This window comes from Salvelinus sp. IW2-2015, linkage group LG18 (genome assembly GCF_002910315.2).
Source record: "Salvelinus sp. IW2-2015 linkage group LG18, ASM291031v2, whole genome shotgun sequence".
Classification (NCBI taxonomy): Eukaryota; Metazoa; Chordata; class Actinopteri; order Salmoniformes; family Salmonidae; genus Salvelinus; species Salvelinus sp. IW2-2015.
Window position 1 is genome coordinate 24,880,817 of NC_036858.1, and position 22,030 is coordinate 24,902,846.

The window sequence follows — 22,030 nt, forward strand, 5'->3', positions numbered from 1 at the left end:
AGAGCCGGTGTAGTACGATTCAATCTCAGTCCTGTATTGACGCTTTGCCTGTTTGATGGTTCGTCTCAGGGCATAGCAGGATTTCTTATAAGCGTCCAGATTAGTGTCCCACTCCTTGAAAGTAGCAGCTCTAGCCTTTAGCTCAGTACAGATGTTGCCTGTAATCCATGGCTTCTGGTTGGGATATGTRCATACAGTCACTGTGGGGACGACGTCGTCCATGCAGTTATTGATGAAGCCGGTGACTGAGGTGACATACTCCTCAATGCCATTGGATGAATCCCGGAACATATTCCAGTCTATGCTAGCAAAACAGTCCTGTGGCGTAGCATCCGCATCATATGACCACTTCCGTATTGAGCGCGTCACTGGTACTTCCTGCTTTAGTTTTTGCTTGTAAGCAGGAATCAGGAGGATATAATTATGGTCAGATTTACCAAATGGAGGGCGAGGGAGAGCTTTGTATGCGTCTCTGTGTGTGGAGTGAAGGTGGTCTAGAGTTTTGTTTCCTCTGGTTGCACATGTGACGTGCTGGTAGAAATGAGCTAAAACAGATTTAAGTTTGCCTACATTAATGTCCCCGGCCACTAGGAGCGCCTCTTCTGGATGAGCTTTTTCTTGTTTGCTTATGGCCTTATACAGCTCGTTGAGTGTGGTCTTAGCGCCAGCATCGGTTTGTGGTGGTAAATATACTGCGATGAAAAATACAGATGAAAACTCTCCTGGTAAATAGTATGGTCATCGCGCACCAGTCTGTGTTGACAAAAACATTTGCACAATAAGCACTTGTTATCTCTCAAATACATTGTTACAGTTGTTGGTTAGCTAGCTAGCGAATTTTAGCCATATTAGCATTGACATGAAATCACTCAGAACAAGACATGATATCAATAACAAGATGAAACAAGCTGAAATGAGCCACTTACGATTCCCCACATGGTAGGTTCTCGTCATTCTTGCTAGCAATCTGGCCATCCAGAATGACAATAACATGCTCACTTCTGTTGCACATCGTTTTTGTGACGTTGCAACTAACCACCCATCTATACAGATTGACTCCACAGTCTGTTAGAACCGACTACTCTATGAGGGTTGTAAACAAACACCTTCATGGTAGCAGAGTGAGGTAACAGGCTTATCCCTCATCTTCAAGCCCCCTCGGTGATGGAGATGGTTGGTGGATATCACTCTCTTGCTTACAACCATCCCTGGCRGTTGCCATTACGCAAGGATCGTCGGTCCCATGCACACAGAAAAATGTACCACCCTCACCTAGCACTATRACCTTCTGAGTGTGGCCCATGAGAGGTAAAGACTGAATGCGACAAACCTGCCACTTGAGATCATCAAAGCGCCACTCTTTACACTCACTGTGGAAATTAGTAATGCTCTTCTGAGAAGTGACATGACCTGAACAGATCATTTCTGCCAAAGTCCGTTTAAACCACCATCTTGGCCTGTCATGCAGGCTCTGATAGTTACACAGTATGGTTATATCAAATCAAATYRWATTGTATTGGTCACATACACATATTTAGCAGATGTTACTGCARGTGTAGTGAGATGCTTGTGTTCCTAGCTTCAATAGTGCAGTAATATCTAACAATTCACAACAATACACACAAGTCTAAAGGTAAAGAACRGAGTTAAGAAATATATAAATATTAGGACGAGCAATGTCGACGTGGCATTGACTAAAATACAGTAGAATAGAATACAGTATATACATTAGTAAAGCAGTATGTAAACATTATTAAAGTGACTAGTGTTCCATTTATAAAGTGACCAGTGATTCCATGTCAATGTATATAGGGCAGGAGCCTCTAAGGTGCAGGCTAGTGATGGCTATTTAACAGTCTGATGGCCTTGTGATAGAAGCTGTTTTTTAGTCTCTTGGTCCCAGCTTTAATTCATCTGTACTGACCTCGCCTTCTGGATGGTAGGGGGATGAACAGGCCGTGGCTCGGGTGGTTGATGTCCTTGATGATATTTTTGGTTGTCCTGTGATATCGGGTGCTGTAGGTGTCCTGGAGGGCAGGCAGTGTGCCCCCGGTGATGTGTTGGGGAGACCGCACCACCCTCTGGAGAGCCCTGCGGTTGTGGGCAGTGCTGTTGCCGTACCAGGCGGCGATACAACTCGACAGGATGCTCTCAATTGTGCATCTGTAAAAGTTTGTGAGGATCTTAGGGGCCAAGCCGAATTTCTTCAGCCTCCTGAGGTTGAAGAGATGCTGTTGCGCCTTCTTCACCACACTGTCTGTGTGCAGAGGAACTTTAAGCTTTTCACCTTCTCCACTGCGCTCTCTGCTGTTTCCTGAAGTCCACGATCAGCTCTTTCATTTTGTTGACGTTGAGGGAGAGGTTATTTTCCTGGCACCACTCCGCCAGGGTCCTCACCTCCTCCCTATAGTCTTTCCCATCATTGTTGATAATCAGGCCTACAACTGTTGTGTCGTCTGCAAACGTAATGATTGAAATGGAGGCATGCGTGGCCACGCAGTCATGGGTGAGCAAGGAGTACAGGAGGGGGCTGAGCACGCACCCTTGTGGGGTCCCTGTGTTGAGGATCAGCGAAGTGGGGGTGTTGTTTCCTACCTTCACCACCTGGGGCTGGCCCGTCAGGAAGTCCAGGACCCAGTTGCACAGGGCAGGGTTCAGACCCAGGGCCCCAAGCTTAATGATGAGCTTGGAGGGTACTATGGTATTGAAGGCTGAGCTATAGTCAATGACAAGCATTCTTACATAGGTATTCCTCTTGTCCAGATGGGATAGGGCAGTGTGCAGTATGGGGACAATTGCATCGTCTGTRGACCTATTAGGGCTATATGCAAATTAAAGTGGGTCTAGGGTATCAGGTAAGGTAGAGGTGATATGATCCTTAACTAGCCTCTCAAAGCACTTTATGATGACAGAAGTGAGTGCTAAAGGCCGATAGTCATTTAGTTCAGTTACCTTTGCTTTCATGGGTACAGGAACAATGGTGGACATCTTGAATCATGTGGGGACAGAAGACTGGGATAGGGAGAGATTGAACACTCCAGCCAGCTGGTCTGCGCATGTCGTTGATAGAGTATGCGCATCGCTTGCGCCTAGTCTCCAGCCCTTTAGCCCAGACTTGGGACTTTTCTATTGCGCTTGAGGCTTCCTGACAGCCGTTGGAAAGTGCGGAGAGGTAACACCTCTCCTTCTGTGCTGCTTTACCGTCTGCAAGCGAGTGAGCTGCACGACATATCAGTCCACAATTCGTGCCTACAGTTGCCCCGGGTTCTCCTAGGTTACCTTGTTACCCTACCCCACCTTTTATGCACAAGGTTAGCAACAACTATGCTTTTTTTGCCTTAAGAGCTTGTGGTTTCCCACAAGGCGCTCTTCCTGTTTAAAAGGAACAGGAGCGTCTCCTCTGTTTGTGTCTAGTATGTGCTTTTACTTGGATGGAGCGAGAGTATTGGAGAAGAGCTAGAACTACCTCTTTGTTTCTTGGGCACCTACCTGCAAGGGGAGGCCTCTCTCTCACTTTCCTTTTGGGTARAGGAGGATGTTATGTTGGAAAGAATGACAGCAAGGGTTGCGGCCCGGAAGGGCTCATTCCATCAGAAGTATGACCACTTCTTGGGCACTATTCGAAACCCTAGAGGTTGGTGGCACCTTAATTGGGGAGGACAGGCTCATGGTAATGCCTGCAGCGGAATTAGTGGAATGGTATCAAATACAACAAACACATGCTTTCCATGTGCTGATGCCATTCCATTAATTCTGTTCCATTATTATGAGCCGTCCTCACCTCAGCAGCCTCCGCTGGTCCAAAAGCATCTCCTTCAACAATAGATTTTCACTATGGCTATTTGAACCACACCTGATACATTTATGAGRTTTTTACCTGCTGGATGTCACTGCACTTTTGTTGGTGCATACTTCCTTAGTGTCAGAGCTTCTGAAGGGTGATAGTGTTGGAAATAGTCTGGCTTTGGAGAGCATGTCTCGATACGGGGGTAGTCTATATCCCCATAGTGAGATATCGAAACAATATATTTCAAATAGAATTTAGCTTTACTTGCATAACCATGGTTCTATGATAATATGAGTGAGATATTTCACTGTGTTTCCTTGCTCTGCTAGAGCGCAATGAAGATAGGCATGATAGAGAATGATCAGTCTGTCTGTCTCCAACAGACTGTGATTGGTACTTCAGTTATAGAATCCACTAAAGCAAATCCCCATAGTGAGATATCTCACACATATTATCAGAACCAGGGTTACGCAAATAACAGTACAGTTTAAATTTAGCTATTGATTTGAATTGTTTTTTCTTTAGTATTTGGCACCATTTTGATTTGAGTAGGTTTAGTCCTTGAGCCGATTGAATTGCTGTTATTCCTRACGATATAATATAGACTGATAGACCGAGTTATTCAGTGATTCAGACAATCATACTGTCACCCGTTTTCTTTGTCTTGCAGTTATGTGGATGTTATGGGTGGCCTTTATACGACTCCCCTAAAACTCGTTTCAGGCAGCAGGTAACCTATTGGTTAGAGGTTGGACTAAAAATATGTCGTTCTGCCCCTGAACAAGGCAGTTAACCCACTGTTCCTAGGCAGCCGTCATTGAAAATAAGAATTTGTTCTTAATAAATAAAGGTATTTTTTTTTTTAACTCCATAGAATCTCCTCAAGTTATTTCAGTCTCAGCCTCCAGTCTGTGTGAACCAGGTTGCAAGCTCCCACCAGATTGTTTGTATCTGTGCTATATTTTTATGGAAAGATTTCCTTCGTAAACTTAGGTGGCGTAGTATCGGCTACACTTATTCTCTGCCACCTACCACCAAGTACATGGATCAAATTACCTGGGAAAATAATAATAACAGTCCTACTTCAAAACCATCACATTAAAGAGTTCCCCAACTTCTGCTGAATTTCATTAAATTAAATTAATATCCCATATTGCATTGCAGACCATACACTGCCAACCTGCCCTAGGGGATACACATACACTTTCATAAGGATCAGGATGTTTGTGTATCTGGCTTCCTGTAATTGTGCCTTTAATTGATCTGCTCCAACCTGGATGGGAAAAATATTTATTTTCCTATCGCCACCTTTACCTTCCAAATCCCCTGGAAGCAGAAAGAGCCTGGAGAATGTTTCAGSATTACCCTTAATAATATCCTTGAATATCACCTTCTCTCTATTCATCTCTACATGCTACTTGATCAGACAACACTCTGAGATGTAATATGCAGGAAGGTATGCAWCGCCTCAACATACACACACATTCATCTCATCTCCTTYAGAATGGCTATTTCAATTATTATGCAAGGCTTCACTGGTGGGTCCRTCTCCATACTGTAGGTCCTTAGTAGCAGATCTGTGTGTGTGTGTGTGTGTGCTGTTTCTAAGTCCGTCTGGGTAAATTACCCTATGAAGAGTGTCTAGCCAGCCTCTTCCTATTGCTCCCTATGGACCTGGCCCATCTAGTATATAAAATAATTGAGGAACGCTGTTAGATAAAATAATTGAGGTACAAAAACGTTATTTTGAAATAATAAGGTGAATGAAAATGATTAAATACAGGAGTCTTTCTTGCGTACACACACTGCTTACGCTYGCGCTTCTGTATACAAGTCTAGTTCTTTGTAACGCCTTTTAAATATTAACAACAGGAGATTGGTGGCACCTTAATTGGGGAGGACGGGCTCATAGCAATGGCTGGAACTGAATTTTTGGGATGGTGATCGAACTCATCAAGCACATGGTTTCCATGGGTTTGATACCATTCCATTCATTATTATGAGACGTCCTCCTCTCAGCAGCCTTCTGTGATTTCCACATAGTACTGCAAACTATTTTTCCCCACAGGGACAATAAAGTCAGAAAAGTAAAGCACAGCACTTCTGATTCTACTGTTTTGGGGTATTGTTAGGGAAGTGCTTGGATACGGTTTGTGTGGGATTGAATAGTGCTAGACAGTGTTGAGAGTGGTACAGAGGGTTTGAGTAATGTTATGATAGTGTTATAGTTGGAACGTTACCTTTGAATGGTTGAATGGAGGGTTTGAGCTTGTCCAGTCTGAAGAAAAAAGGGGTTGGCTGGGCGGGTGCTGATCCCTCCTTTTTGGAGCCGGCACGAGGAGGGTGGGGCTTGTTGAACAGCTGAGGGTCAAAGGGTAGATGTCATTCATAGAGACAACCCTCACTTTGGCCATCACTGGCTAAATCTGGCACAAACCAAGAGCCAACTGAAATATACCCAATTTCTACAACCAGTAACTCCAAGATATGTGTAATGGTAGATTGTCAAGGCTTCTATCCTTCCTACCTGTTTGGGAACCTGTCCAAAGTTATTGACGTATCCCTGGATGGTGCTCTTGATAAGGGGGTCTCTGAGTGCATCCTGCCCCCCTGTCCTTTTCCCTCTCTGTGCGTAGAAGTAGGGGTGGAATGTGTTGAGGGACTCTACAGCGGCTGCTCCCTGCTGGCAGTGCCCAAAGATCAGGTCGATCCACAGGTGGAGGTGGGAGCTAACATATTCACTCTCCAGAGCCTGGGGGACAGAGCAAAATAGTAAGATACAACACAAACGCACATGCATTTACATTTTACATTTAAGTCATTTAGCAGACGCTCTTATCCAGAGCGACTTACAAATTGCACCCATGCACCCACGTACAGTGGTTCTTCCTGTAAAATTTGTGTCATACTGCAACACACCTTGCGGGCTGCCGCAGAATTCTATGGCACGTTATTTAATTGTCAGCCATTGTTGCCATTAATGCTAGTTAGTGCTAGTTTGACCACGAGAGGGCATCTTTGAGAAGCATGACTTTTTGTAATATTGGCTGTACTAGAGAATTTAAAAACTTTTTTGTAAGAACATAGTATATGGGATTGATTTGAAATTTAACTTAAAAAGTTTGATTAACATTATAGTGTTTCTATTCCAAGAAAAATGAAAAACGAAACCCTGGCACTGTACAACATGACCGTTTCCACACCGTAATTGTAGGCTAACCAATACCCAAACAGCGATTCAGTGAAAATAAAAATCTCATTGATTTATCAAGACAAGTCCCATGCTTGTCTCAGAGCAGCGTGAAACGGTGCTAAAACAGTTACCCGGTAGGCTATTGCTTCAAATCCTATTATAACAATTGGATGATGGCGGGCCAGAACATAATAAGTATATAATATTAGCACAATTATTTGGCCTACCCTACAAATGTAGCATGTTCAACAYATATGATTAGTGCATAATAAATTCAGTGACAATAAGTTAATAATTTTGATCCGATTACGCTCATAAAATCACTGTCTCTATTCAATTATTATTATTTCTCTGTGCATTGATTGGTGGGGAAAAACAGGTCTACGTAGACTACTGTAGGCTACACAATTTTTTTAACGTCCACATTTGTTCAGAACAATTTGCTTGATAGCAAGATAAAATGTTGCTCTCAAAAAGTATCAAGAAGAAAGGGGGATAATGAAAATCTAAGTTCCAGAGAAGAATGTACGCATTCATCTCTCCATCTTTTCCCAATGCCAAGCCAGTGTGTCTTATTTCTAATGAAAATATWGCTTTTTGCAAATAATTCAATCTCAGACGAATTATGAATCTAAGCATAGAACTTTCAGTGGTCTTTCCAACCCATATAGAGGCCCGACGCAGAAACATTGAAATGTTAACCGCAAGCTGCACACACAGCTTTTTTTGCGGATATATTCTGTAACTTAAACGGGTTAAATCTGCAGCTACAAGGAAGAGGGAAACAGTCGTGGACATGGTGGAGAAATTTGAGGCCTTTACTAAGAAGCTTGAGTTGTTCGATTTGGACTCGTCATCTGGAAGGCTACTGCACTTCAGCACACTGAAGAAACGACAGAAAGAGGGACCAGGCCGCAGCATTGTCACAGAGGTGATGGAAGATTTAATCAAGCAGCTGAGGGACAACTTATAGCAATATTTTGTTATGTTTAGGCCTATTTACATAGGCCTAAACATAACTAAATATTTATATTTATATTATTGTACCTAATGTTGGCTGTTAGGCTAAATTAATTTTTTTCTTCTCCAAATGCAGACAATGACCCAAAACACACTGCCGCCCGGGTTTGCATTGCAAATGAGGGCATAAACTAGCTCAAGACGCCAGCAGAGTAAGTAGACCTTTATGTTGTAAAATATAAATAAATAAAAGACCTACAACACCTACGGTAGGCCTACAGTATATCTCAAAATATGTATTTCATCTCTACATGTGTAGGTCTCCTGATTTAAATCAAATCAGCATCAGCTGATTCAGCATCAGCTGAAAACATGAGTCCGTAACTCTGCCAAGCCTACAGTACAAGCAAAGATGAACTGGTTTTATTTTATATTTATTTAACTAGGCAAGTCAGTTAAGAACAAATCCGTATTTACAATGACAGCCTAGGAACAGTGGGTTACCTGCCTTGTTCAGGGGCAGAATGACAGATTTTTACCTTGTCAGCTCGGGGATTCGATCTAGCAACTTTTTGGTTACTGGCCCAATGCTCTAACCACTAGGGTACCTGCCGCCCCAACTGGTGAAGACCATCAAGATGTTTTGGCTTGAGAAATTGCCGATACAACAATGCAACAAATACATTGATCATCTCAGCAAGGTTTGACCTGGGGTCGTGGAGCTGGGGGGGGAAGTGCAACTAAAATGTAGTTTGAATAAACATCTGCTTTTTGAATGTATTTTTTCTCTTTATTTTATTAATGAAAGCATAAAGATGTTGATGAAGAACTGTTGGGGGATTTTCGCACCTACAGCAGCTGGGCTATGAAGAGTTGTGTGTCAATTCATAAACCATGTGAGTTGGTATCTCTTCCCATCTATTTTGCAATCTATATGGTTCTCCGACATTTTGTGGTTGCATGAGGTCTTGAGTTAGAAATGTAACACTTTAGAGTACTTAAGCATCGAATACATTGCAAATTGGGGGATTTTCACACCTACAGTAGCCGGGCTATGAAGAGTCTATTGTCCTGCTAATAGGAAACATTGTTTGCATGATGGGCTACACTTGCTACAGTACTACAGTACACTTGCTACAGTACTACAGTACATGTGAAAAACAGGCGTTCGGAAACCTGTTTTCAAAATGCCTCCAGCTGTCCATCACTACTGTAAATAAAAACACAGCATCTTGTTTACATTCTTTATTGTAACCACAATGTCACAAATAATTTGCATCTACCTTTCCAATTACTTTTAGAGTTTGGGGTTTACAAATGTGCACTGTGAGAATATCTAATAATAATAATCGCTTCGTAAATAAGGATGCATTATAAAAAAGGAAAATGACATGCGCAAGAGACTGTGGTAATATTTTTCCTTTTAGAGACTATAATACTGTACATGGCATCCAGGTCCAGGTCATTTTCGTTTCTCTTAGAATTAAAACCTTAGTGTTACAACAGTTTTASTAAGTAATACGCTACAATCCAGTAACAGCTTGTTCTGATCAAGTAGGGGGRAAAAACTAGGTGTCTTTTTTTGGGTGTGCGTGCAAGACAGAGGACAAGGAATTCTTACACTATTGTTCAGGGGGAACGGAAAATGTTGTGTCAATTCATAAAACGTGCCATTGAAAATCTCTTCCCAATTATTTTGCAATCTATATGGTTCTCAGCCTTGGGACCCAAAAGCATAATCAGTGCTCTAACTCCCCCTTGCGGTGGTCTGGAGCATTGAAGCAGTGACGCAKGGTATTGTACTAAACCACAAATTACCTCTATGTCCCGCAGCATAATCTCAAAAGTTTTAGTTGAGCAACCACTGTATGAACATACGGATGGATGGACGGACGGACAGACACACGCACACACAAGCGCACACACACACAGTAATATAAATGCACTCAAGAAACATCCAATTCTTTGTTGACTGGCATTTACAGTATAGTTGAATATATGAAAATGTACGAGGAGGACCTTCTAGCCACATACAAACCAGGAGCAACTCAGATAGGAGAGTTAACCCTGAAACCATCATTCATCTGCAACAGTATGAGACACAAACAAATCTAAGCCTTTTACAACCTCTGAATTACAACTCAAAGTGTGAAAAAGGAAACAGAAACTCGTTAGAAAGCCCAGTATCTATCAGATTACTCAGGTGTGATTTCCTACATAAATCCATTTAAAAGTGAGGAGCAGGAGAATGTTGTGAGCTAATACTCTCATCACGACCGAATCACAGAATTACAGAATCATTTGCCTAGAATTAGCTTGAATTAGAGACATGTTTTGAACATTAGAAATAGTGGACATTATGACCAGAAGTCTCCGTTAAGGAGACCTTAATAACAACAGATCTCAGTCTCATTACTGCTTTCTATTGTTCATATTGTTCCATATGGAGTTCATTTGCATATCAGGAAGGAAAAAACATGCAGCTAAAACAGCTAATTTGGTGGGAATTGGAGGCAATATGAGATTTTCTGAGATTACAGGCTGATAAAGACCATACAGGCCTGGAGTGGAGGGGAGGGGGAGGAAATATAGCGAGAGTGAAAGGAGAGAAAAAGAGAGAGAGAGAATGAGAGAGAGAGAGAGAGRGAGACAGAGAGCAGGCATTCATCCCGAGTGTCAGGCAGTAGTAACAGAGTTATGAGAGAGTGTATTGTGTGTGTTCTTAATGGCTCTGAAAAGCCTGTTATCCTGTAATGCCAGTGGTTTTAAACACAGTAAAACAAGCCTTTAACCTATTTATAATAGGCATTTCTTGATGAGCACAACAAGAGCTGATTATCTATTTAAGTGCAGAAAATAATTCCACTCTTTCTGGTTCAACCCCGAGCCCAACTTAACGGGACAGCATGAATGTTTACCCCTTTCTTTAACATTGTTAAGAAGTGACTGGGCCTAAAGAATAAGGGATGTCTCCACTAAGATGGATAACAGCTAAAACACTAGCACACTGAGAGCAGTCAGTCCTAAAAATATAGAATTAGAATGACAAGAACTGACATCCCCCATCCCTGTGCTATCTCCAGCCATTGTGCTCTCAAGAAAGGGACTTAACCCCTAAACTTCTCCAGGGGTGATGCACTGTGGGTATTTGTGGGAATGTTTCTCAGGTGAAAAATACAAAAAATATAAATGTAACAGTAAATGTTTCATCTTACTGTACTTGTATTCATGGCAACTTTACATGGTCGGCAGACTATCAGATATGTTTGGTGTACAACTAACAGCATGCGTGAAAGCCAACTGACCTCTCGGTGAACTCTGATGAACTCCCGGGGGTCTCCCTTAGCCCAGGGAGGGAGGACAACGTCCCCTAGAGTGGTACCGTCCTGCATACAGCCTGGAGACACACACACAACCATCTTCAGAATACATATTCACCGATCAAATACACACACACACACACACACACACACACACACACACACACACACACACACACACACACACCACACACACACACACACACACACACACCCACACACACACACACACACACACAATACACACACAATACACACACACACACAATACACACCTAGTTTGAAGTGGTTTGTGTTAACCAGGAAGTCAGGTAGGTAGTAGAACTCTGGGATCAGCTCTCTGACATCACTCATGTTGTCTCTGGAGGCAGAGTCCCAGTCCTTCTTCACGCTATGGAACATCCTCTCTGCTATGTCATACCCTCCCTGAGAGAAAGAGAGACAGGGAGAGAGACAGAGAGAGAGACACAGAGAGAGAGAGAGACATCAACTTTAGCTGTCACTCACACAGGCATGTCATTGTTACTTAAGCTACCTGTACCTTTGTGTGGCTGGATTGACATAAGTGGGTAAGAATGTACAGTATGTCCGCGTGCTCTTGCGTGCACACATGCGTGCACTTGTGTGCGTAATGGCAGAAGATGCAGCGTTTTTCATTGCAAACCAAACTTTGGAATAGAAACATTTAATAAAGTAACCTAAACCATATTAAACACATTTAATTMTATTACGTTGAAGAGAGGAAATATCTGCCAGACGCTGACTGAAGCTTTTAATTTTTCCATAAAATCCTCTAACCTCCTGATAGAGATGCCATGAGGAGGAATGTAATTTACTGCAAAACAATTACCTTCATTCAATGAGAATAACACCCATACTGGCTAAACTCTGTTAGGGACATAAATCAAGTTATAGATATTACTGCAACTGCACATACTAGTCTGGGGTTGGAAGGAAAAAGTGAGCACTGTGTTTTCAACAAGCTAATATCTTGATTGTTTTATTGTTTGATGATGACTATCAAATATGCAGACCTTCTCATTAGCATCAATTGGATTCCTAGACTGGAAATCAGCAGCTTTTACAACCAAATGGGATTCTTCTTTTGTTTTGTAATGTTACCACATTTATTTGCTTAATATATACTGAACAAATATATAAACACAACATATAAAGTGTTGGTCCCATGTTTAATGAGCTGAAAAAAAAGATCCCAGAAAAGTTCCATAGGCACAAAAATATTATTTCTCTCACATTTTGTCCACAAATTTGTTTACATCCCTGTTAGTGAGCATTTCTCCGTTGCCAAGATAATCCATCCACCTGACAGGTGTGGCATATCAAGAAGCTGATTAAATATATCAAGGCATATCAAGAAGCTGATTAAACAGCACCTTGTGCTGGGGACAATAAAAGGCCACTCTGAAATGTGCCGTTTTGTCACACCACACAATGCCACAGATGTCTCAAGTTTTGAGGGCATGCTGACTGCAGGAATGTTAACCAGAGCTTTTGCAAGATCATTTAATGTTAATTTCTCTACCATAAGCCGACTCCAAAGTCGCTTTAGAGAATTTGGCAGTACGTCCAACCGGCGCCGTGTGTGCGAGCAGTTTGCTGATGTCAACATTGTGAATAGAGTGCCCCATGGTGGAGGTTGGGTTATGGTTGGGCAGGCATAAGCTACGGACAATGAACACAATTGCATTTTATCAATGGCAATTTCCTGTGGCCCGTTGTTGTGCCATTCATCCGCTGTCATCACCTCATGTTTAAGCATGATAATGCACGGCCCCATGTCGCAAGGATCTGTACACAAATCCTGAAAGCTGAAAATGTCCCAGTTCTTCCATGGCCTACATACTCACCAGACATGACACCCATTGAGCACGTTTGGGATGCTCTGGATTGACGTGTACGACAGTGTGTGTCAGTTCCGGCCAATATCCAGCAACTTCGCACAGCCATTGAAAAGGAGTGGGAGAACATTCCACAATCAACAGTGTGGTGGTCACACCAGATACTGACCAACAGATGCATATCTATATTCCCAGTCATGTGAAATCCATCGGGTTTAATGGGTCTGATTTATTTATTTCAATGGACTGATTTCCTTATACGAACTGTAACTCAGTAAAATCGTTGAAATTGTTGCATATTTTTGCTCAGTATTTATTGAAATCTMATTTAAATTATATGTTTCTAAATTAAAAAGTTGATATGGAATTCAGCGAGTCCAAAATAAGGAGGCAGTCATTAAAGACATGCTCCGCAACTTTGGTAGTTCATACATAATTATTGTTTTACCTCAATTAGCCACAAAATCTCTAGTTTAAAAGCGACTGTTTTTCTGGAAGCTGTGCTGCACCATTTTCCCTACATTTTCCCCAACATGGGCCAGCCCCCTTGCAATTCCAGTTCTAGYCAATGAGCTTCAGCGCCTTGCCATTTGAGTGACAGCTAGCAAGATGTACATACAGCAGTGCGAAAGAGAGAGAGAGCAATGACGTGGTGCACATATGTGACGTAGTACGCAATTTTCAGGAACCACTTTTTGCTTGTGAGCGCTACTTTCAGAACTACTGGCTAAAAAGTATACAAAAGTACCGGACAATCTTTTTTAGAAGGATTATTCGTTTTATGACATCTACAGAAAAGCCAGAAATACTATTTCGACATTTTCTGGTAAAATATTTGTTGTATTTAATGTACTGTGCTTGCTCTTTAGCTCAGCATACACCAATAAAACAGTACTATGGAAAAAAGAGCTACAGTATGTACAGGCCTCTGTTCCAGCCTAGCACGAATACAACTTCAACTGACCAACTGGCTGAATCAGGTGTGTTAGGGTTGGTCTGGAAAAAAAGCCTGCACACCCTGTAGCTCTCCAGGACCTTGGTTGAAAAACACTGGCCAATGGGGGCACATGCCAAGATGTAATGAGCCAATCAGAGCAGCTGACCCTTGACCTCTCACCTGTAGGGTCAGAAAGGTGTGTGAGAAGGGTTCCATCCGAACGAGGAAGGACGACACGATGATGGCCGAAGAATAGTGGGTACAGTAGTGACACCTCACTGCCAGGTCACCTAGAATAGCCAAAATACTCAGCCATGAATCACCAATACAACACAAAATGCATCCTGTAATGAACTATGAGAAAATCATGTGATTTGACACTGTATTGCTTCAGATTGTAGGCCTCACATGTTAAATATCAGTGATGTTAGAACTGTGGGCAGTGTAATGTGAAATTAAAGTGTTGAGTTGTTGCAGTAGGGGTATGTATTAGTACAACATCAGCACATGGTATGGTACACTACCGTCACTATTTTCCACTTCATTAAATCTCTGAATAAACATGTCTCTCCTCTTCTCTGTCTGGGCTCCCATTGGTTTCGAGAGGTCACGAAATGTCGCCGGTTTGGTCAGATCCAGGGTCTATCAATAAATAGTACATGACATGTAAATATGCAATCAATAATATAACAATTCACCCTTCGCTAAGCCCTGTCCCCTTGGTTACTGCTGCAACCTCGATCAAAGTTTTCCCAGGAAGCCCAATAGCCGTTTCAAACCACTGGAGAAAACCCCTCACAATGATAGTAAACTATGTTTTTAATACACAATGAAATTAAACAGACTACCCCTTGCTAATCAGGAGCCTCTCGAGCATGTTGTGGTGGACTGTCATTATAATTGCTTCACATGAACCTGGTAAAATAAAGTTTGTAGGGCGGTGAGCCACTGGATGGCTCTGAATGCACGGTCAGCTGACCACTTTTGGAGCCAACTAGTGCTCTCAAATCGTATCCTCCTGATGTCGACAGCATAACTACCATAAAGAGCCGGGTCATTCCACGAATAGAGAGCCTATCATGTCCTTCAAACATTATTTGTGTAAATACTGATAAAACACTTGGATCACATACATCTATGCTCTAACTAAACCATGTTAGAAATTCCAATAGCAGTGTGTTTTCATTAAAAAAAATCCCATTATTGGCATGTCCCACATCCTGTTTGTCCAACTTCTAGAAAGATTTTAAATCCGTTAACCCCAAGATTTTCCCTACGTTTTCACCATCATTGTAAAGCCCTAGTTATTTACTTATTTAAAGATACACTATATAGAAATCGCTCTGCCATTTCCTGGTTGCTAAAATGTGAATATTTAGCCTAATTTCAGTTTGTGACAAAACAAGCAAGTATAATGCAGAGAATCATTGTACCATCTAAACCGCTGGGAAATACATTTTCCATAACCCAAAATATTATATTTTCAGCTGTTTGAAGCTGGTGTACAAAACTGAAAGTAAAAGTTGCACAAACAAAACTTAAGAATGGGAAGCATAGAAATAGCACAAATAGAACAGTTCTACCACTTCTTAGACTTTCTTTCAATGAGAGTGATAGATTTATAACAAAAATGTCTATGTCAATTTGGTTGGGTCGCCCAAAAAGTTAGATATTGCAGCTTTAATGTGAATAGTGATTAATTTACATTTGTCCCTCAGGTTTAAGGTCATCCCTGTAAAGTGAACTGAACTCTTGTTTCAATTTGGTAAAACTTGAATTTTGTACACTATTTGGCCATTTTCTGGTGTTTTATGTTGGAAAACTGAGTGCGTCGGAGCATAACACTATTACATATAGATAGATAGGCTAGGAATGTTTTAACAAGTTCATATTTTTGGTTAAACTTGCATTCAATTGCCCCTCCCTGATGCACACAAGCTTCCATATAGTCCTTTTTCTTAATTTAAGTTCTTGAGATTGGAAATCATGCTTGTTATTAAGTTGAACATGTGCTCTTTATGACAAAATTAGGTTAAATAAGTAGTTACACAGCCAGTATTATTACAGATATGAGACATACAGAGACAGAGATGGACACAGAGAGAAAGACAGACAGACAGGCAGTATTACTCCTCACCTCCGACTTGTAGTCAGCTAGGACCCAGGGGAAGACGGGGTACTGCATGAGGTCACTATAGGTTCTACCAGCCAGAGTGTTCAAATGCATCAGGTACTCAAAATTACTAATGTCCCCACGCTGTCAGAGTAAAAGAACACAGACAAACACCATCTGTATTTAGATAATACTGCGCTGTCAGAGAGAACACACACATGCATGATATATCATGTTGATAATACTAGAAGATATTAAGAATATCAAAATATGATGTGTTTGCCACAATGTTCACAATAAATACAAAAGTTCTGTCAGTCATAGAAAAACAACTGAAGTTCTCAGTAGATCACTATCAATGATGTCAAACAGTACAGTACCTGCCATTTCACCTGAGTAGTCTTCTCCATCACTGGAGTCTTCCTGAACAACACAACAACAACAACAGAACATCAGAATATCAACTGTCAACTGCATTAAGCCACATCCACCAGTTTACATAAGCTACTCGACATGCTCATGTTAGTCATGACCTACAGTACCATTCAAAAGTTTGGACACACCTACTCATTCCAAGGTCTTTCTTTATTTGTACTATTTTCTACATTGTAGAATAATAGTGAAGACATCACAACTATGAAATAACACATATGGTATCATGTAGTAACCGACAAAGTGTTAAACAAATCAACAAATATTTTATATTAGAGATTCTTCAAAGTAGCCACCCTTCCCTTGATGACAGCTTTGCACACTCTTGGCATTCTCTCAACCAGCTTCACCTGGAATGCTTTTCCAACAGTCTTGAAGGAGTTCCCACATATTCTGTGAACTTGTTGACTGATTTTCCTTCATTCTGCGGTCCAACTCATCCCAAACCATCTCAATAGGGTTGAGGTCTTGTGATTGTGGAGGCCAAGTAATCTGGTGCAGCACTCCATCATTCTCATTCTTGGTCAAATAGCCCTTACATAGCCTGGAGGTGTGTTGGGTCATTTTCATGTTGAAAAACAAATGATAGTCCCACTAAGTGCAAAGCAGATGGAATGGAGTATCGCTGCAGAATGCTGTGGTAGCCATGCTGGTTAAATGTGCCTTGAATTCTAAATAAATCACAAACAGTGTCACCAGCAAAGCACCTCCACACCTCCTCCTCCATGCTTCACGGTGGGAACCACACGTGGAAATCATAAGTTCACCTACTCTGCGTCTCACAAAGACACGGCAGTTGGAACCAAAAATCTAAAATTTGGACTCATCAGACCAAAGGACAGATTTCCACCGGTCTAATGTCCATTGCTTGTGTTTCTTGGCCCAAGCAAGTCTCTTCTTATTATTGGTGTCCTTTCGTAGTGGTTTCTTTGCAGCAATTCGACCACAAAGGCCGGATTCACGCAGTCTCCTCTGAACAGTTCATGTTGAGACGTATCTGTTACTTTAACTCTCTGAAGAATTTATTTGGGCTGCAATTTCCGAGGATGTTAACTCTAATGAACCTATCCTCTGCAGCAGAGGTAACTCTGGGTCTTTCATTCCTGTGGCGGTCCTCATGAGAGCCAGTTTCATCATACCGCTTGATGGTTTTTGCGACTGCACTTGAAGAAACTTTCAAAGTTCTTGAAATTTTCAGGATTGACTGACCATCATGTCTTAAAGTAATGATGGACTGTCATTGGACTTGGTCTTATACCAAATAGGGCTATCTTCTGTTTACCACCCATACCTTGTCACAACAACTGATTGGCCCAAACACATTTAAAGTAAGAATTTAACTAGGATTAATTTAAAACTATATTTAAACCAGTTTAAGAGTTAATCCATGTTGGTGCAACCCACCCTGAGAGTTAAACTTCAAACTTCAGAGCAGAGCAGTGGTGAGTGGGGAGAGGAGAGTTTGTGTGTGAGAGATAGTGTGTGTAAGAGAGTGTGTGTTACTGTATGTTAAAAAAAAAAAAAAGGAGACCCAGCTGTAAGCATCTTTTAGGGTGTGTTAGGTGAGTTCTCAGAGTAGTGTATGTATCACGTTTCAGGTATGATCCAGATGCAGACCGTGTCGAAGAAACAAAAGTTTATTTCTAATGCGGAGCAGGCAAACGACAGGTCAAAGGCAAGCGGGGGTCAGTAATCCAGAGAGGGTGCAAAGGGTCCAGAACGCCAGGCGGTCTCAGGGTCAGGGCAGCCAGGGGTCAATAATCCAGTGAGGTGGGACAAGGTATAGAACGGCAGGCAAGCTCAGGGTCACGGCAGGCAGAAAGGTCAAAACAGGACCAAGAAACAGACAGGAGCAGGGGAATAAACGCTGGTAGGTTTCACGAAGAAAACAAACTGGCGACAGACAAACAGAGAAGACAGGTATAAATACACAGTGGATAATGGGGAAGATGGGCGACACCCGGAGGCGGGTGGAGACAAGCGCCAAGACATGTGAAACAGATCAGGGTGTGACAGAATGGTGTAGTGTAGTGGAGTAGTGTATTGTGCCATCTATGGGTTTACAGGGAATTTGTTTTTTTTGTACCCCAAGAATACACAAATCTTACATAGAATATGATCAGATCATAGAAGTTTCCTCTCCCACTGTTTTCTAATTCAACTGTAATATCATGATCATTAAGCCAGCGTTTAAAAGAGGGGGGGGAGACCTGTCAACTACTGAGCACTACTCACACTAAATATCTCATTTTAACAACGAAAGCCTGAAATATAATCATTGTGATTAAGCTACACTGTGTCTATGGCAATCTGATTTGGGAGAACATTACATTTGAACTGTTGCTGAAATTTCCAGGCTGTAACACACGTGTCTGTCTCTGTCTCTGTCTCTGTCTCTGTCTCTGTCTCTGTCTCTGTCTCTGTCTCTGTCTCTGTCTCTGTCTCTGTCTCTGTCTCTGGGGCAGTAACATGGCTATAAAGTCAGTTGCTTAGTAACATCATTAAACAAGAGAAACCTTTTCCTGCCCTCCTCTGTAGAGGGATGGTGCGACTGGGGCGTTGAGAGAGACAGTGTGCATATTTCAGGACTTGACTCTACTCGAAATCTATTTATCCGCATACAAAAGGTGTTTTCAGGTTTGATACTACTATAAACTATACTCTGATGTAGGACACAAAGCATAACAACAGTAGGCCTACAGTGATTTGCAATTGCAAGATGCAGTGCAAGATGCATTTTCTAGGATTGTTAGGAACAGAAAGGGGAATGTTTTAAAAGGTGGAGATTGAGGCTGTGGCAGTCACAAATTTTAGTCAGCCTGTGTCAAGCAAATAACTGGTAATTGACCATTAATTAACATAAACACATTTAGCATCTCCTGGCTTCCACACATTGCCTACAAGCCACTGATGAATCCATGTAATATAGCCTACACCTTCACAATAAATTCATTACTTATTTTAGACAGGTCTAAAGAAAAATTATATGAAGAAAATGTAGTCTATTTCAGGACTCTGAGTTGTCCTTATGTTAGGTCCTGGCCTGGCTATGCCATAAAGCTGTGGGCAACACTAGTTAATTTAGCAGACAAGATTTGCTTAGAATTCCTTGGCATTATTTTATATTATTTTATAGTATGAAGAATACAACTGAACAAATCTGAAAAAAATAGAAAGTATATTTTCTCCAAACGATTTGAGAGAGTGTGCACATGCGGCTATTCTGTGTTGAGCGGTTAACAAATAATTAGGTACTCCTATATGCTTACTTTAGAGTTATTAATGTAACTTTAGTTGTTCTACAAATGTTGGGCTACATGTTTTGATTTTTAATACATTGTAAGTCGCTGCCTGATGCAGACTCTAATGATGATTTGAAAAAAGTAGCTTGAAAGGCATAAACAGGCTTTACACACTTCATCAGTCTATCATTCACAATTTGACAACCACTTGATAATGCCTCACATTTCCCGGCGGAATCCCCTGCGTGTGCCCGTAATGCACCCTAAAAAAATCCATGCCTCTCCCTGAGTGCTGCGTAATCCAAAGTACCTCTCACTCACATAGCACTCCATCACGTGATCAGGTCTCTCTCATAAGCTATAAGTGAATACAGACACATCCGGGACACAACTACGCGCATCGTATTCCAACTCCGAGGTGCATATTGACAATTTTGGAAGAACTGTCCACATTTCCTTTTCGTCAGCCAACAAGATGAGTAGGCTTAACGAACACTAGCCTATGCCAATCTACTATCCCCCGTATTACAAAAGTTGACCTATTCTATTCTGTGCGAGAAATAAATATTCCAAACATAGTCTGGGACAGTTGTGGGGTGCAATAGATCCCAAGTTAATACAACCACTCGCATCAATGTTCCAAGATGGCGTAGCAGTGCAGACGAGGTTTGTCGTTCTCTCGTGTACTTTTTTGTATTTTTCGTCTTTTTTTGTATATATTTCTATTTATTTTCAATCTCTTTTCCATTTTTAAATTAAATATACCTTCCGGTAACCCGCCTCACCCAACGTGATACGGATCCTCTATTTTTTTTAGACCTTATAGTCAGAACCGCCATCAGAAGCTAACCAGCTAATTAGCTATTTAGTCATTGTCAGCCACTGCTAGCGGCCTTTACCTTCAACACAGACACCAGCCGTTTTTTAGCCTGGATAATACTTGCCAGCCTGCCAGTATCGGACTGTTTTCTCCACTACAAYGCCGGATTCCTGCAGTAAGCCCTGGACCATTACTCCTGATCATCACAGCTAGCTAGCTGCCACCGAGTGACCCAGCCCCGAAGCTAGCTCTGAGCCAGGCCCACCTCCCGGCCTACTCAGTGATTACTCAGCTACACAGCTGTTGCCTCCCGGACTCTACCCCAACATGGCTAGAATCCACTACTCCACCAGATCCTTGCCATACGCTCTGGACCTTAACATCGGATCATCGCTGCTAGCTAGCTGCTACCGAGTGGCTATAGTGGCTAATGCCCCTGCCCCGAAGCTAGCACCAGTTAGCCACGAGACAGGCGCATCTCCCGGCTAGCAAACAAAATTACTACAACTACAATACCTCTTTCGCCATCGGACCTGGACCCTTTGTCGACACGGCGCCCTGCCGTACCACCACGACTGGTCTGCCGACGGAACTCCATCCACTGTGCCCTCAACCGGCCTTTGCCGGACGTCGGAGCAGATGCTTCTCCTAGCCCCGGCCTGCTAACTTTAAACGCTGTGTCTCCCGTGTGCTAGTGTAGTAACGACTACTGTTCCATCTATTGCTGTTCACTGGACCCTATGATCACTTGGCTACGTASCTGATGCCTGCTGGACTGTTCATTAATCACGGTACTCCATGTTGTCTATTTTTTTGTTTATCTGTTGGCCCCAGCCTCGAACTCAGGCCCTGTGTATAGTTAACCGACCCTCTCTGCCCATTCATCACCATTTTACCTGTTGTTGTCTTAGCTGATTTGCTGTTGTTGTCTTACCCGTTGTTGTCTTAGCTAGCTCTCCCAATCAACACCTGTGATTGCTTTATGCCTCGCTTTATGTCTCTCTCAAATGTCAATATGCCTTGTATACTGTTGTTTAGGATAGTTATCATTGTTTTAGTTTACTGCGGTGCCCCTAGTCCCACTCAACATGCCTCAGATACCTCCTTTGCCCCACATCCCACACATGCGGTGTCCTCACCCAGCATAACTAGCGTGTCCAGAGATGCAACCTCTCTTATCATCACTCGGTGCCTGGGTTTACCTCCACTGTACCCGCACCCCACCATAACCCTGTCTGTATATTATGCCCTGAATCTATTCCACCATGTCCAGAAATCTGCTCCTTTTATTCTCTGTCCCCAACGCACTAGACGACCAGTTTTGATAGCCTTTAGCCGTACCCTCAACCTACTCCTCCTCTGTTCCT

At 42.1% G+C, this 22,030-nt stretch overlaps 1 protein-coding gene across 1 annotated transcript in view; it reads right to left on the bottom strand.

The window, feature by feature from the left end:
* Positions 1-22,030, bottom strand: part of wdfy4 (WDFY family member 4) — a 172,783-nt gene that overhangs the window by 35,388 nt on the left and 115,365 nt on the right. The window contains 8 exon segments of the mRNA XM_070448191.1: positions 6,028-6,148; positions 6,315-6,539; positions 11,246-11,337; positions 11,536-11,686; positions 14,237-14,346; positions 14,581-14,698; positions 16,194-16,313; positions 16,550-16,592. Of these exon segments, the coding sequence (XP_070304292.1) occupies positions 6,028-6,148; positions 6,315-6,539; positions 11,246-11,337; positions 11,536-11,686; positions 14,237-14,346; positions 14,581-14,698; positions 16,194-16,313; positions 16,550-16,592 (980 nt within the window).